The sequence below is a fragment of the Eschscholzia californica genome, unplaced genomic scaffold (assembly GCF_041429995.1).
Source record: "Eschscholzia californica isolate CP2 unplaced genomic scaffold, dmEscCali1.0.p SCAF_2, whole genome shotgun sequence".
In the NCBI taxonomy this organism is placed as follows: Eukaryota; Viridiplantae; Streptophyta; class Magnoliopsida; order Ranunculales; family Papaveraceae; genus Eschscholzia; species Eschscholzia californica.
Window position 1 is genome coordinate 57026239 of NW_028238309.1, and position 17567 is coordinate 57043805.

At 34.9% G+C, this 17567-nt stretch overlaps 2 protein-coding genes across 2 annotated transcripts; one reads left to right on the forward strand and one right to left on the reverse strand.

The window, feature by feature from the left end:
- Positions 1-3939: 3939 nt before the first annotated feature.
- Positions 3940-4191, forward strand: LOC147559390 (bric-a-brac protein). Its single transcript, XM_086659173.1, has one exon. It carries the CDS (start codon positions 3940-3942, stop codon positions 4189-4191), a length of 252 nt encoding a protein of 83 aa, XP_086515299.1.
- Positions 4192-5001: 810 nt separating this feature from the next.
- Positions 5002-5741, reverse strand: LOC147559391 (monothiol glutaredoxin-S7-like). Its single transcript, XM_086661291.1, has one exon. It carries the CDS (start codon positions 5550-5552, stop codon positions 5244-5246), a length of 309 nt encoding a protein of 102 aa, XP_086517417.1. The 5' UTR covers positions 5553-5741; the 3' UTR covers positions 5002-5243.
- Positions 5742-17567: the final 11826 nt, after the last annotated feature.

Here is a 17567-nt window from a genome sequence, read left to right on the forward strand (position 1 = left end):
AGTCGACCATGACCAGCTCCTCTGCTACTTCTCGCAAGGTTTTCTTCATCTTCCTCTCTCTAAAAACCCTTATTCTCATCTCTCTCTCTCTTTACCTTTCTGAATCTGGTAATCTTTCTTCTACATTTACAAAGGGGATATGGAAGGGATGAAGATGACCATGAGAAGGAAGAGGAGAGAAAATGAGTTTATTTTGTGGATGAAATTTGGTGAAGAAGGAAGAAGAGAGTGGACCCATTCTTTTCAATTTTGTGTATTACTAACATGAATAGAAAGTAAATAAAAAAAAATTTTCATTTTTTTTATCTAGATGAGCACACATGATTTTTGTTTTGGAAAAAAAATGGATTGGTATTCTTTTTATTTTGGAAGAAGAAGATGGAAGAAGCAAATGAAGGTGAATGTCACCCACATTAAAAACCGGTGCTTATAGAGAACTCGGGTCAATGGCTATTGACCCGAGTTACTAAAATTTTCAGATGCTAACAGCCTTTTGCCATGGTGCCTTTAGAAGCACCCAGTAGATAATTACTTAAACAAATATTCAAGAACATCCCAAATGAAGAAATTTGTTGGTTCTAAATTTTTCCTTAAATAAAAAACATAAAGTTTCATGTTGACTTAGGTTCTCGAATTAACGGATTTGGGCCAGTTGGGTTGAGTGATTGAGCTTCAACATAGAGTCATATGATCCGATGATCTTAAAGCCTGTGGATAATTGTGTGCCTGTGCCAACCTGTTTCCCACACATAGTCCATCATAACATGTTTATGATTACCCACCCAGCCACACTTCTTATACTTGTCTCACATATTCTGTGATAACTGATTGACAATATCATGATAGTATTTTTTTTTTGAAAGTATCATGATAGTATTAGAAAAGCTATAACTAAACTTTGTATGGCCCATTTTTTTGAGTTTATATACAATAGTAGTGTAAGCTTGGTAGAGAAAAAGAAAAATAACTTAAATGTTGGAGTAAATTGAATATGTAGTATTAGAAAATGATAATTATTCTAAGTGAAGAGGAATTCCTTTTTCGGGATCCTTTCCCCAATTGAGTCTTTCTACCGTGTGCCCTTAGGTCATATTATAAGCATTAAATTATTTGCTTTGAAAATGTAATTTCTTCACTAAAATCAATTCTGGATTTTCTAACTAGTTATAATTCCTCTTTTGCCCTTAATCATTTATGATTTTAAACTATTAGAGCATCCCCAATGGTTGGCACTAAAAATATCACCAAAAAGTCCCACCAAATCACTATTCATCACACTTAATTTCATTTATACCATTTTTAACACTAATTTTTCATAAAATAAATTTAACTAGTTGAAATTATAAGACTAAACCTACAAACTAAACGAATATGATATTTTACTAAAACTATAAACGGAAACTAATACAACATTTTATTAAAACTACGACATTTTAAGGTAGTTTTTTTTCGAAAATTTTGATGAAATGTTTAATTTCGGTTTTATTGTAATTTAATTAAGTAATTAAAATTTTTATCGGACCAAACACAAAATAAAAAACACTTACAGGATTAAAATAAAATATAAAATGGGTTCAAAAAGTAAATGAAAGAACAAAAAGAGACCAAAGAGTGATGAAAATACCCCTGGCCCACCTCGCACCATTTTGGTTAGAGGGAACAGTAACTGCCCAGATTTGGGCAGTTACTGTTCACGGCACAGCAGATTATTGGCAATCTGCTGTGCCGTTGGGTGAGGATTTCTCAGGAGATCACCAAAATTTGGTGATCTCCTGAGCCATTGGGGATGCTCTTACTACCACTACTTTTTACATGTCTCTTGAATTTACATTAGTCTTAATGAATGACATCTTTCTTTCTTTTTCTCTTTTCTCTCTCTTATAAACAATTACAACAATCAAATTATCTCTACATCTATTCTTTTTATATTATCATAGATTAAGTAAAATTAATTCATCTTTAGTTATTAGTTCAACCTCTGTATACTAGAGTTTAGAAGGTTTTTTTTTTTTTGTTAATAGATCTTTAACTATTCACAATTCTTTCTACCAAATTTTGGATATCAACATAAGTGAAGCAATTCAACAAAAAATAAAACATATGTGAAGCAAATTATTTCCAAAACAAAAAAAAAAGTGGGGCAACAAATTTCAGTTTCTAACTTGTGTTATTTTGGGGGCATTTTTTTGGCTTAAAAGTAATTGGGTGTAGGTAAATTAAGTTGGAAACAACCAAAACTAAGGATCTAACAATAAATACCAACTTTTAATCCTACTTCTTCGTCTTCATCGCCATAGTTCATGAAGGATAAACAATATCTTCTTCTTCTTCAATGAACTATTCTAAGAATTGAACTTTAAGCCTTCTTCTTCAATGAACCTAATTCAAGGAAACCCTAAAAATATCCGGTACCACAACACTTTTCTTTCTAAACCATTGAAGAAGAAGTATGCAATTTTCTCTTCTCAAAGTCTGAAATTTTCTCTTATCAATGTATCTAAACAAAACAATATAGTATTCTATAATAGGGATCGATCTAAGAAAAAATTTCTTAAAAAGAGAAGCTATTGAAGTAGACCAATTGACACTCACGTAATTTTTCAAAAAGATTACTACTATTTATTTTCTTCTAATTTTTCAGTTTCTCTCTCTAAGAAGCAGAGATGGATTAATTAAATTGAATAGGAAAGAAAATCAGATCTTTGCAATACCTTCTCTAAGTCTTTTAATTTTTACTGAAATCAATGTCCTTTAAATGTTGATGAAGATCGAACATAATGGTAGTTCTGAGTAAAGGGGCCGCCGGAGTAAATGGTGGTCGAGATAGTAGATTGGATAATGACTGACTGATCGTGAAGAATGAAAAAAATAAAATGAGTATTGGTCCTTCGATACTCACTATATTTAGTTGCCCCCAACTCGTTTGTCCACTTAAAAAGTTCAGTTGTCCATATATTGTCCACTTGGAATTTAATATATTACAACTTAATTATTTTATTTTTTTAATATAGAAATATATATTTTTATTTAATTTTTTTAATGTAAAAATGTATGACAAGTAATATAAATGGTTAGTGAATCTAAAAGTTATTTTATAAATGATGCCAAAAAATATCCCTATATTCTAGAGAAAATGAGTTAATTCGAGGGAGATAGATTAATTTATTAAAAAAAAAAACAAAGAAAAAAAATGAATTACTAGAGTAGAGATAAATAAAAATGTGTCATTAATTAAGACTAATATAATCTTGAGAGAAACAAATAAAATAATTTGAGATCATAAATGATTAAGTATAAAACAGGAATTACAACTAGTTTGAAAACCCATAATCAATTTTGTGATTTATCTAAGAATTGAGATGACAATGTAGAAGGAGCTTTTTTTTTTCTATAGTTTTCCCCGTTTTTTTGTTCTTCTTTTTATCTCTTGAACACGTGCTTGTTATTTTTCTAAAGATTTAAGTTAATAACTACTAAAGTAAGTCATAATATCTTGATTTATCTGAGATTTTGAAAGTTTAATTTTGATTATATGCTTGTTGATTCAATGAAATTCTGAAAGATTTCTTTCTTTTACTTGACTTTCTGTGAAGGTTGAATATTTGAAGATTATGCATATACTCTATTTGATAAAATGCCTCAGAGAAATGTTTAAGATTTAACCACTACCCATAAAAATCTAATGACCTACTGCTATTTTATTACCCGTTTATGGAAGATTGAAGTCACAAAAAATGAAAACTTGAAATATGATATTGTTTGATATCACTGAGTTCTTTCTAATTGATTGTAACAGGTAGAATTCTTTGTTACTGGGTAGAAACTTTTGTCACTATCTTTCCAACTATGTTTTTGATGATAAAAATTTCATGCTCCTTACTCTTGAATCCTCTAGTTGATTTTTTTCTTTTGTTTTGTGGTAAAATTGACAGTATGATGATGAGGTGTGGTTGCTCCCCAACCAAGGGGTTAGTGTTGAATCTTGGCTGCTTCGTCTTCGGTGCTACTCTGTTTGCTATTGGTGCGCACTACTCATTCAAGAACATCGGACCTCAACAAGTCCGGATCCAAGCTCGAAGCGAGCTTCTCAGAGCACATCTCATTAAGAAATTCGGCAATGATGTCATCTTTTCTAACCCATCAAACTCCAGAACTAATGAACCAGGTTCTCTCTCTAATAGCAATAGCTAATGTATGTATTGGTACTGATCCTCTCCCATCCTTGGCTCAACCCACTAGTGTTGTTCATTGCTCTATAACAGGGGAGGCCCGTGACCAAAGCCACCAAAGCGGTCGCTTTGGGCCCCAAATAATCAAGGGGTTTTCATAGAACTTTCACATTAAAGTACAAACCCAATTGAAAGACATAGGCTTGTAGTCGAGTTGGTAGTGAATATCTGTCTAACTTCTGGATCAATATTATTTGCTTCTTTCATCTGGTATCTTCTTCTTCAGCTAAAATGATCAACTGGGGGTGTCTTTAGAGAAGAGTCCCTTCTCAGTAATATAAACAATAAACATGGGGGCATTCTATAAGCACCATTACTTAAAGCAACTCGATATGACGACCATATCACTTGATTTGTTTGCACAGTTGGGAACCCATCACTGAAGCGGTTTGACACTCAAAGTGCCAAACCCGACAGTCTTCCAGTAAACTTTATTATACATTAGTTACCGAGCCTTACATTCTATCTTTTGCCAAAATAAAGTATATATGCGTGTAAGAGAAAGCCGTTAGTGAACTTAACTAGTCGTATTGGTTTTTGTCGTTGTCCAATCTTAACGTACCATAGTCATATGGTTTTGAACCCCAAGTTCGAACTAAATCAAGCTTAGGTATATAATTTTCCTTTTGAACCCCAAGTTTGAACATAGTCATACGAAAATAAAATATACCGTATATTTCAACATGTTCTACTCAAAAAACAATTTGCCTTTTGCCAATTTCATAACACGCATTTATAAAAACGAAAAGAACAACACCAAACACCATCCAAATTATGAAACTACTCATTTTATTTCCGTTATATAAATTGCCTAGTACATGGGTTTCAACTTAATGATAAATGTATCACCACATGACGAAACCTTTTCTCCATAATGTATCACGTGTCACCAACCAACTTCACAAGCAGTTGTTTATGGGCCGAAACTTTATTACATAATACATAAGCTAATAATGAACGAAGATGTTTTATGATAAACTTATTTGTTCTCAACCCACACTGCAGATATTTTCCTTAGAGCCAGAGCGCTCCAACCCTTTTGAGTAAACGGTTTAAGGACCCATTAAGGTGGAGGGCCATAACCTCATTGGCACCACCCACCAGCTCGCCACCGATAAACACCGCAGGAACGGCTGGGTTACACCCTTTTTTCACAAGAGCCCTCTCCATTTCCTTTCCTTTGGGGTCTTCGTCGAGTTCGTGAATCATTGCGTGCACACCAAGTTCGGAAAATAAACTCTTAATTGTATGACTCATACAACATGAACTCTTACTGAAAATTACTACCGCCTTTTGTCCCGCTAATCCTTTTACCCTCTCCATCTTAACGGTCGGATTAAGTGAAGTTTTTCTAAGGAAAAATTATTAGTAACAAAAGAGGTTTTCAATGTGAATAACTTAGTAGGTGCAAATGCAACAAAAGTAAGAAGAGATCGAAGAACTTGTAAAGAAACAATGAAAATATGTTTGAACGGAAGGATGATGAAGAGAAATGAGTGTAGAGAAGTGTATTGAGGATTTGTGATGGTATGTTTGAGCTTGGTATGCCTATTTATAGTGGCATTGGTTAGTGGCAAATCATGGTAGTGGTGTAGTGGATATTGTATGTATGCGAAAACAAGAAAAAGGTTTGAGAGAGAGAGAGAGAGGGAGTGTGAGTGAGAGAATGTTCCCAAATGATATTTGTCCAATCTTATTTGTTTGATAAAGACATTTCCTTGGTGCGCGTTTATATCTCATCCTTTTGGACACGTTACGACACATGCTATAAAAGTAGTACGTGATACATTTATCGACTCAATCCCTCATAGTCTGGCTTAGCTAGTTGTGTTGTGTCGTGGATATTTGGGGTGTTAGTCATGATGCAATCTAGTATTTTAGGTCATAATATGACTTGTCATGAGCGAACATGGCATGGTAACGACATATACATTATCATTTGTGTTCCCTTAAAAACAATAAAAATTTAAGTATAATGAAATTGCATATATAAAAGTACACATAATAAATGGCTCCATGAGTTATTATTCTCATCTCTGGCTTACCCTTCCTTAGAATTGGTTTTACAAGAAATATTATGTCCTATAGAGAATTTTTCCATTTCAACAAAGAAAGATATAGAGAATTTGCCACTTTGGTGTACGGCTGATTTGAGAGTATAATTTGTCAAACTAGGGTCCTATACAAATAATATCAAATTTAAAATCAAGAAGAGTAGAAATTTATGACATATTATCAATTGATATATATATATATCTTTTATACATTACATGTGTTGTATCTATCAATAGAGAATCTGGTGAGTAGGAGTAAGAATTAGAATTTATCCATTAAAGATCAACTACTTTTCTTTTCTTGAGACATAATTCTCATGTATTTTTCCTTAAATGGAATATATTTGTAATGGAAGTAAGCATGAAATACAAACACAAATTTTTGGAAGTAAGAATAAAGCATGTTAATACAATTCCATCTTCATATTTGATCTTTGAACCTTCATTTATTTTTCGTAACTATTAGTTTACAGTGTTCGTAGCACACGATTAGAGATAGAAGAATTCAACTAATAGTACTGATTATATAGCTACATCTTAAAGAGGAGAGATTGTTAAGTTTGTGGCCATCCAACTCAAAACCAATTGGCAATGAGTGGAGAGGACCTATACTTTATATTATTGGTTGCTGGTTACCCATTCTCCCATGTGGGACTATTCTCACAGAGATCAATGAAACCAAAGGAACTTTCGACTTTCTTTAAAATGTTATGTTGAGGAATCAAAGTGAGCACCAAATGAAAGATATAGTGTTTGTCGGCGACACAATTTGGTCCCAAAATTCCATCCACAAAGCATTACTAGACAAAAACCTTAGCGCATAAAAGGTGTCGCTAAATGCCACGGAAGATAACAACACAAAAATGCATAATCGGAAAAGGATTAAAAAAGTTATGAACAACAAAATTTCAAACACAGGTGTCGTATAATGGTTCGTGAGTAGGAAACCTAATGTTGCACCTAACGAGTTACCTTTCATGGTTTTAGAAATGTTCATTTGTTTGAGGAGTCTCAAGAAAAATGAGAAACCAGAACGAACTAGACCCTAAAGAATCTTTTTGATCGAGAAATTTATAATTTTTGTTCACTTTTTCTCCGCCTCCCCATATTTTCTACCAAAATTACACAATGTTATCCTCGTGCAATTAATTAAACAAGTAATACAAAGATAATATACATGAACTAAGCTCTTCGGCAATTATTTTATCCTTGAACTACGAATCCACTTCTATCTCAATCGAGCAAACTATGAGAGAATAAGTAGTACATGAGTTTTAGAAGCCACATAGTTGGCATCTTGTAAAGAAAGTGACATGGAACATATTGATAAGGAAAAACAAAAGAAACTTTGGGCGATCATTAGAAGCCACACATTTGGTATCTATATTACATAAGTGACGATTGCTAAATAGAAGCGTCGTTTCTCCCCCCAAGTCACTATACTTTTGTAAGGGCAAGTAACTAATTTGGGTCCTTAACAAAAAAAAGTAACTAATTTGGGTATGATCGAATTGGGATTTCACTTTTGAGGGTAACCTAAAGATACTTCAAGCTAAACCCACATCTAATTGTCTCCATTACTTGTAATATTAGCTTAGTAGTTGGATTGAGTATTTAAAAAATGGCCATTATAACTGAAATAAACGTCATCTTTTTGTACAGTCTCTTATTGTTATTGTTAATGAATACACCTGATAGAGAATAAACGTCGTCTTTTTATTGACATTATTCCAGTTCAATAGACCAAGTCAAGCTTTTTGGAGGATAGATACAGTGAAAAAGGGGACCTATATAATTTCCTTACTAAATTTTCATGTTTGGGCTTGGGCTTAGTGTTCCATGAGGTTGGTTGGTCTCATAAGGTTGTCGATTGACACTAGAATTCTGATAAGTGTGTGAGATTCTATAGGCGTCACCACCTCCTCCGTCGACCCCGGTACCGCACTGACTCCCATCAAATGGCTTAAAAACTTTGGGGGTCCTATTTCCTTCTTTGTCTCTCTATGAACCCATGTTTGAAGGGTGACAATCAACGAGCAAGAATACGAAGAAGAAAGCACGCGAAAAAATTGATTTAAAAGTTTGGAGAGGATGGATGATTTTGATTGTTTCATTTCAAATGTGAAAATTACCCACATTCCCAACTAGAGCGTCCAAAAACTTTGGTTATCTGGTTACAATTTTGAAAATAATTTGATGAGAAAACTTTGGCGTGCTCTTTATTGGGACGATTATTGAATTAGTTGTATATCAAGCTTCGATCTGGTGTGGATAACGCAAATATCCAAGCAACATTGAGACAGTAGCTTGACGAATAAACATTGTATAATAACAACGGACTATAGCCATTTAACAAAAAATTACACTTAACGATCAAAAGCAATCTGAGTTTAGAGGCCCATAGAAACAAAACTGCACTTAGTAATCATAATAACGAAGAATTCAGAGGTTTACGAAAATGAAAAGAGACTGTAAGTAATCAAGGTTCAGAGGCTCTTTCACTCAAATCGGCCCTAGTTTAAGGCGATATCGACGGGCGATACAAATCTCTAATGAGGAAGAAACAACTACTCATGATAAAATTGCTCCTTGTGGTTGTTTTCGGATTGATCTTGCACCAATATTGAACTAATCTTGAACAAGAAAAACACCATATATTAATTCAATGTTATTGTCTCATCAAAACATTTTGGCGTCGGTTTTAATATTCCATGAAGGATGGCAGCACACAAGCACTCGCCGATAAAGAAAAGTGTCGAAGTTCACCCAGGTTGGATACATTTAATTCCACTGTTGGAATAGCTTACTACCTCAGCCAAGTTAGCAAACAAAGTTGCTTTAACTTGTGGAAATCAATTTGTGTATTATATAGATGGAGAACAACTTACATTGTTTCTCTCGTAACCACTTCATGTCAACTGAGTAATGTTGGGAAAAACGAACGCATTGGCGCAGCAGAATATAAGTTTTCACCCTTTGTGTTAGTTATGAGAAAATATGTAGAATAGTGGTAGCAATAAACGAAGAACTGAAATTAAATAAGACAACGGTTTTAACGTAGAAAACCTCCTCAATATGAGAAGTAAAAATCTCGAGACAAGTAGTCCACTCCAAAACAACTATAATAAGTAATTGAGTTACAAACTACGTCCTCCTTGTTCAAAAGAACAAAACCCAAGGCTCAGACTCCAAACGGATCAATCTCAAACACGAAGAAAGCCTCACAAGAAAGAGTAAAACATCCCAGAAATATGCGGTCCAAAACGACTCTAAAATTACTCGGATTCTGGCCCCAAATATCTATCCAGACGTCCAAATACTAGATAAACAAGTCACAGATACCTCTGCAAAATTTCAGCTTAACCGGAGAAGATGTCACCGTGAGATTTCCGAACACCGAAGCATGTACGTGTCGAAAATACTCAGCCCGACTGAAGACTTCCTCTCGGCAGACCTATTTCTCTCTTCTCTTGTGCGTTTCTTATTGTGTTCGGTACTTCTCGCACACTTCTAAATTAGATTAAGGTAGTATTTATAGACTTTACTTTAACCCTAATTTCATCGACCCATAAAAAACCAACTTGGTTCCGAATTTAGTTTACTAGATCAAACCTAACTAGGTTTCCCCACTAGGAGGAAAACAAGTAAACCAACATCGCACATCAAAAATAAAGAATATTGTCCTTTGAAGCTTGACTATGTTGGTGAAGAGAAAGAATCTCAAACAATAAATTATTCAAATCTAAATTAAATATGGCGAGAATTCATCTAGGTCTTGAAATTAATCATTAATACCAAAAAAAAATCAAATACTAATCTAATTGAAAAAAGAAAAAAAAAATATAACTATGATTTGAACAGATGGTAATCATTTAAGCGAGTACTTTGATTAGGTAAGCAGAAACAGAATAGAATCGAAACTATACTTTGTTAGAGTTTTCTGGTCTTAAATACCATGTTAAATATGTGATCATTAACTCAAAACTAATTGATAATGAATAGAGATGATGTAGACATTATATTCTTGGATATCTTATCACCCTCCTCCCATTTCGAAAGAAGAGATAGAAAGAGATGATTGTGGTGGTGGTTGTTTGGTGGTGATAGAAGGGGGAGCACAAAAGTAAGAAAAAGAAGTTGCATCTAAGAGCTGACCCGAAGGAAAGATTTTTAAATTTGGTGGAAAATATAAAAAATATGATGACGGTTAAAGTTAGTTCTTTAAAAAAAAAAAAAAAAAAAACGGAAGGTTTTTTTTTTTATGAGACTAAAACGGAAGTTGGTCATCGTTAGGGGGCAAAAAGATTTACCCTATATTTTCATACTTGAAATACAAAATGATTTACTTCCATGTTCTTTAACCCTACTTTCAACCAAAATTTTAATGTGATCTACAAGTTTTTTTTATAAGGTGATCTACAAGTTACAAATGAAGTTTAATTGAGTGTTACAATGGATGAACTGTACCATATAGAGTATTTGTCACGTGAGTCTACAAAATATTAATTGGGTGTTAAACTCCCCAAATAATTTTTGGGTTCATACAAAATCAGTACTAGATAAAAGTTCAATGAGAAGATTTTTTGCAGGATATATAGTAGTGATTTTTTTGTTCATTTTGTTTGATTCTTCATTATCTTTCACAAAATTTGGACAAAATTTGTCCCGAGTTTTGCATAGGCAGGTCTTATCGTTTGTAGTTCCATAGTGTGGTAGAACTATTTGAACTACGATAAAGAGGGCTGATTTCAAACCTAACTAATACCAAGTTACTAACTTAGTAATATTTATGATGGGTGATTATGGTGTGATTCTTCTGTAATCAGAAAGTAGTTAGACTTTTATCTGATGTTAAAGAACGATCAGTAATCTCAGTACGTGCAAACTGGTTAAATAACTAGTTGGGATAAATTTGAACTCGCTAGTGCAAGTGGAAATCAGATGGACTACAAGCATTTTTCTTAACATGTTGAAAACGACAATATTAAAAGCTGAGAATAGTTGTGATGTTAGGATGAAACTTAACATATAGATCTAACGGTTGAGGTCATTTTCTTTTTTACTTCTGTCATCGTCCATATCTTTGGTGAAAAAGAATACCACTAGAAGATGTATGAGTTTTAGCTTTACATCTTGATAAAAATAGAATTTTGATGTTGTGTTACGATGAACATCACAAATTTGAAAAAGTTGAGGATTCTAATTTTCTTCTACCTTTTCAAGGAATATTAAGAGAATCTCAATGAAATGGTGAGAATCAATGTCCCCAAGTTGCAAGACCCTTTTTTCTGTTAGAGATACAAGTTTTTTCTCGTTTTTCGCTAGCAATCATAAAATGAGGACTGTTCTAAAATGCTAAGCAACTATATATTAGCATTTTGAACTATTTTAAGTGTCTATGGAAAAATGGAGGTACCTTTAAATTTTGTTAGATAAATGGACTTGAGATATTTGTCAGACAGTTATAAACGACGATTAACCACGCTCTTCAAAATATACAATGTTGGTGGTTTAATTAATACAATTGACTATTCTTTCTTCTTTTTGTACTTACCCTTTTAGTTTTCAAATTTTGCCTCAGACAGTTATTAAGAAGCTAGAGAAAGCAGAAAGGACCTTTTGGTGGGGTCATGAGATTACTGATAGGAAATTGCATTTCCTTAGATGGGATATACTTTGTAGTCCTAAACACAAGGGTGGACTTGGCATCAGATCCTTAAGGGAGGTCAATGAATCTCTTGAAGGAGTTGAAGGAGATGTCCTTCGACCAAGATGGCAATGCGAGCAATATGTCGGATTGGATAATTGATGCGGAAGATCATCAAGTCCGATTGATTTAGGGATCGTAGAGTTGTAGCTAGAGACCAACTACGATCGTCGAATTACGAAGTAATTCGCGGCTAACTTCGATCGGATCCTACAACGGGTTACACATAAGAGTGACAAATTGATCTAGGATATGACTAGTGGGAGTGAGATATAATCATGGGAGTGTCCCATAAACATATCTCATAGGCCTAAAAAGGAATTAGGCAAAGATAGTACAAAAAGGCCAAAAACAGGGTTTTTGGGCCTAGACCGGTTCGGGTACTTCTAGGACTCGGATTGGGCTGAATTTTGGAGGGTTAGTTTCTGATATAATAAACATTATATCTGCCAATTTTCGTGGTGTTTGGACACCTCCTCCTTAGGGAATTGAGAAAATACCAATAGTTGCTATTTTCGACTATTTCCCTAAATCTTATTCTAAAGGGTGTTTTAGGAAACCTAAAAGGAGGTGGATTCTTATTAGGGTTCTATATAAACACTCTTAGGGCAGAGAATAAGGTGTGGAATTTCTCTCTAAGCTTTCTTACTCTACCACATCAAGTAGAGAGGAGAAAGTGAGCTAATTCCCATTACTATCAATCTAGTCAAAGAAGAAAGGAGTTCTTCTTTTCCAACCACCATTGGTGTGCTAGCTATACAACAAGGTGGGAGATCAAATTGATTGCTCGTGTCCCAAGTAGAGGAGCTACACTTGAAGCTCTTGGTCTTCTTCAATCAATTCAACTAGTTCGAGGGAAAAGCGATTAAGGTAATCTACTATCTCCATTAGATTAATTACTAGTTTTGCATGTGATCCTGGGAATACTAGTGTAGACATTAGATGTCATATTTCCGCTATAAACACTAGTAGAAGGGTGTAAATCCCAACAGTGGCGTCAGAGCCTCTTGCCATTAACTAGTTTTTGCTAAGAATCGAACTAATTAATATGCTTGATAGTTTGAAAATTGAGTTTATAAATGTATTTTAAAAGGTGTTTTAAAAGGTATTTTTAACTCATAATTTGATAGGATTCAATAAATTTTCAAATTGAGAATCACATTGATGATTAAAAGTGTTTTAAAAGTCTCAATTTGATTGAATTTCAAACTAATCCATGCTTGATTAAATTGATAGTTATGTTTAAAAGATTTTAAAACATAAAATTTGATTAATTTTGAATTGGATTCAAAGATTTTTCAAAATTGATTTCAAAATTGTTCTTTGAAAAATTTCAAAAACCTAGATTTTGATCCAAAATTGGTTTGATTAAGAGTTGTTTTTAAGTTTTGGAAACTTTTGAAAAACAACATTTTGGAATTTTAGAATTTTAGAAGTGTTCTAAAAAGAGTAGTTTTGACTTTAGGAAGCTCTCAAAACAAATTTGGAAAAATTTAAAAGTTTCTAAAAGTTTTAAAATTTTTTTTAGAAGTGTTCTAAAAGGAATTTCAAAAATTTAAGAAAAGTTTTAAAATTGGAAAATAGCAACTTAGAGTTGCATAAGAAAAAAAAAAAAAAATTTCTTTTTGGAAACTAGGGTTTTGAAAAACCCTAGTGTCCGGCCAGGAAGCTTCCTGGCCGGACCAGAAGCTCCTGGATGCGTCCTCTGGACGCGTCCAGAGCAGCTGCTGAGACGCGTCTTGAAGACGCGACCAACAGCTGCGACAGAAGCTTCTGGACGCGTCTTTGAGACGCGTCCAGAGCAGCTACTAAGGACGCGTCTTGAAGACGCGTCCAGGTCGCGTCTAAGACGCGACCAGCAGCTGCGAAGGAGCTTCCTGGACGCGTCTTGAAGACGCGTCTGGGAGGTTCTGGGTGTCTCGGACTAGTCCGAGACACCTAGTGCTGGTCCGGTCCAGTACCAGACACGTCTAGGACGCGTCTGGTACATGGACTAGCGTCCTGGCTCCGGCCAGGACGAGACCAGGCCTTGATAGGCCTCGGCCAGGACATGCCGGCCCTATGGGTCGTGCTATGTCCGGACCTTGTCCGAGCCCTTTTTGGGCTTGGGCCGGGACTTGTCTAGGACTTGTCCCGGGCTTTTTCGAGGCTTTTCGGACCACGAAAAGGGACCATCATTCGAGTGGGAGTTTTTTCCAAAATTTTTTCCGATTCCAACCAAATAATTCCAAAATCAATCCGGGCCATCCAATAGCCCAAAACGGATTTCTCTTTAAATTGATTTATGAAATCATTAAGAATCGAACCAATATTTTTTTTTCCGAAATGGACCCGGGCTTTCTCGAGCCCAAAACGGAGTTTTTCTTAAAGATGAGTTTAGAAATCATAAAAGATAAAACCGGAAAGCACCATTAGTAGAATTCTTCGAATTTAGACTTAAGGTCCGTAATGTGACATGTGATGTCAACAAAAGTATTTCCCAAGATAATCATGCATATATAATTCTTAGCCTTGATATATTATATGATTGCATGTGATGTGAATGCGGGAAACTAGTATGGCCATAGATTTATTTCTTTATTCTTGTTTTAAGCACGGATGGGTGCATGCTTTGTAATTAATTTTAATTTCAAGTTTATACGATCTGCGAATCGTTAGAGTCTTGTAATTAGAGTTTAGGGTCTATGAGTCCATTGAAGAAACTCGAGGATGAAATCCAAAGGCGAGTGGGAGAAATCAATGGAGGTTCAAAGATGGCGATCTAAGACGAACCAAAAGGCGAAACAAGAAGAAAACCAAGGGTGATTAGATCTTCTAGGTTAGGGGCCATACTAGGATCCATGTCTGCTTGATTTACTTTCTCGCGCGCATTTACTTACTTATTTACGCTTTATGTCGTGGATGTTAGTTAGGCTAAATAGTTCACTATAACAAACGCCAGACTAGCGTAAAAGTCCCCAAAAGTAATCTTGAGTAATCGCCTATCCAGATTAAGACACTCGTTGCGCCCTTGTTCGAGGAAGGTGGGTCGGCCTTCGCAGAGTACCTCCTCTACCTTGGGACAATGCGGGTAGGTCTATAGAAGAGGCCTACACGTCTAAATGGTTCTACTCAACGAAATCAGCAAGAGAGTCTTGGATACTCGAGGCAAAAGGATAGATTAGTCATTCATTAATGAAATTTATCAACCAAGAGTCATAAGGTATGATCAGTGAAGTAGTTCGCTCACCCGGAACGACGGAGTCAAAGGGTAGGGCCTTCGTCCGCTTTACTTCGAAGAACTGGGGTCTTGGAATCACTTATTCAATCGGGGACGATTTTTATTGAATAATGTGGGAAAACTAATGTTTTTCAAAAACGATAACGAGTTTTAAAACTTTGCCATTTCTTTATGTAGTTTTAAGATGACACAAACGATTTCAACATTGAATCACACCTAAGGGAGGTGCTGATCCACTTCCTAGAATGGAAGAATGAATCCGAGAATAATTCTCAGATTCAAAAGGAAGGTCACTAGAATACCCAATCCCAATGTTGACTCATACAAGAGAAGGTCAAAAGCCATTTGCAAGCAATCGTATAACATTCTCTTTGGAAGAATAATGAATGCTAGCATAACCATTAAGACAAACTGAGGAAGAATTTCCCACAGAAGTTATAAATGGAGAGGTACGAGACCTCCAAGGCAATCTGAAAGTCATCCTAACGGAAGACAACAGAATACATCTATCACCCAATTCAATATTGATTGAACAAAGATAGATAAGACCTTAGATGAGTCACTCAGGTTGTTACAAACAAACTGAGCAGAACATACGGGAATATCCAGTCTAAGAAAGGTTCTTAAGATTTGGTACAAAGAATCTAAGAAATAGATTCAAAAGGGCAAAAGGATCAGTCAAGTGAGACAAACATTTGATCAAAGAAAGGCAGCTACCGAGTACATGATCAAGAGTATTTCTCATTACTGTGAATGTTTCTGAACAATGGCTAGACCATTTAAAAGGAAACTACCTTTAGCACCTGGAGGACAAAAGGAATGGAATTATGAATTCCGATTCCGTATCCTTGTTAACAAAGTTAAAAACAAGTATCGTAAAATTCTTTCATCAGGTATTTAAGACCAGATGAGCGGCTCAGTGGGAGCTCAAGGAAATCACATACTTGACTAAAAGAAGTAAAGATCCAAGAGGGAGCAGAAGCAGTAATGCTAGGGATGCTGAAAGGGATCGAAGTCTTCTTTTAGACACTGATCTAGCTTAGAACTTAATAGTGATTATTTTGTTCTTCTAGAAACGTCTGATGTTTTAAACCAGTGATAAAATTAACTGAAGGTTAACTTTGATAATGGCTAAAATCAAGAGATTCAAACTCATTAAACTTCAGCATTGTCAATTGGGTCTTAAGGACTAATTGACAAAGTCACCCTTTTCAAAAGGCATAAAGACTAGTAATCTATTAGGACTCATACGGTGTTATGCAGACCTATAAGTTTACTTGCAGAAGCTAACGAGAGAAACTTCAAAAACGTACTCTGACAACTTCATGAAGTATGGAAACGTACAAATCATAAAGTATAAGTCAGAATGTTTGAAAGGTTCAAACAAAGTACAAACCGAAGTAAAGAATCACTTTGACAAGATAGTGAAAACTTGAGTCAAACACTTGATAACCATCAAAGGAGTTGAGAAACAGTTTCCCAACTCTGCTCCATGGAACACATCCGACGGATGGTGGATTCAGTGGGAGCAATCGAACATTGCTATGCATAATTCGATCAAAGATGGGTTTAAGCCAGTCTTCCGAATATTTTGGGACATATTCTATAAACGATTGTTTTCACACTTACCAAAATTCCGTCTAAAGCTAAATTTGTAAAAGCATTACAAAACTAGCTAATATCTGACGCAATTTCTTTTTTAAAAAGAAATTTGGGCTTCTTCCATAACCAATCAAGAGAACAAAGTGTTTGTTGCTCATGATAGTATTCTTCTAATAATTAGCACACCTAGTAGTCTGGGAGAAAACACTAATTATTACAAGAATAAGTGGGAGAAAAGTACAAGTCGATTTAATTCGATCATGAGAAAAATCATGGAGGGTCATGAAGAACAATCATGAAACTTGTACAAGACGATTAAAGTCGACCAAGAGCAACAAACTGCGGCTCCTCGGAAAAGGAAAGGTTAAAGACATGATCTTATAAACCCACCGCACAAAAGCGAATGTCATTCGCCGGAGAACTCTCAAAACAAGTGAAAGTGTCTCTAAAGGAATATCTCAAAGTAGTTGAGAAAATTCCAAATTGTTGTTCAAAAGCCCTAAAAGGTCAAATCTCAAAGACACAGAAAATAAAGGTTTTTTCTGAAGAGATAAAAGACCTGCGCAGAAACAGAAACTAACTCTAGATTTTGGCTAGAAGCCAAAATCATCGTGGAATCCATATCTCGTCAAGACATGAAGATTGATAATTTAAGTCAACAGAAGACCTAAATTGGTTTTCTAAAGTAGAAAACTGAGAAGGATGGAAACATTCATGTTTCCCGAAACTAGACAAGAAGAATAAGATTCTTTCAA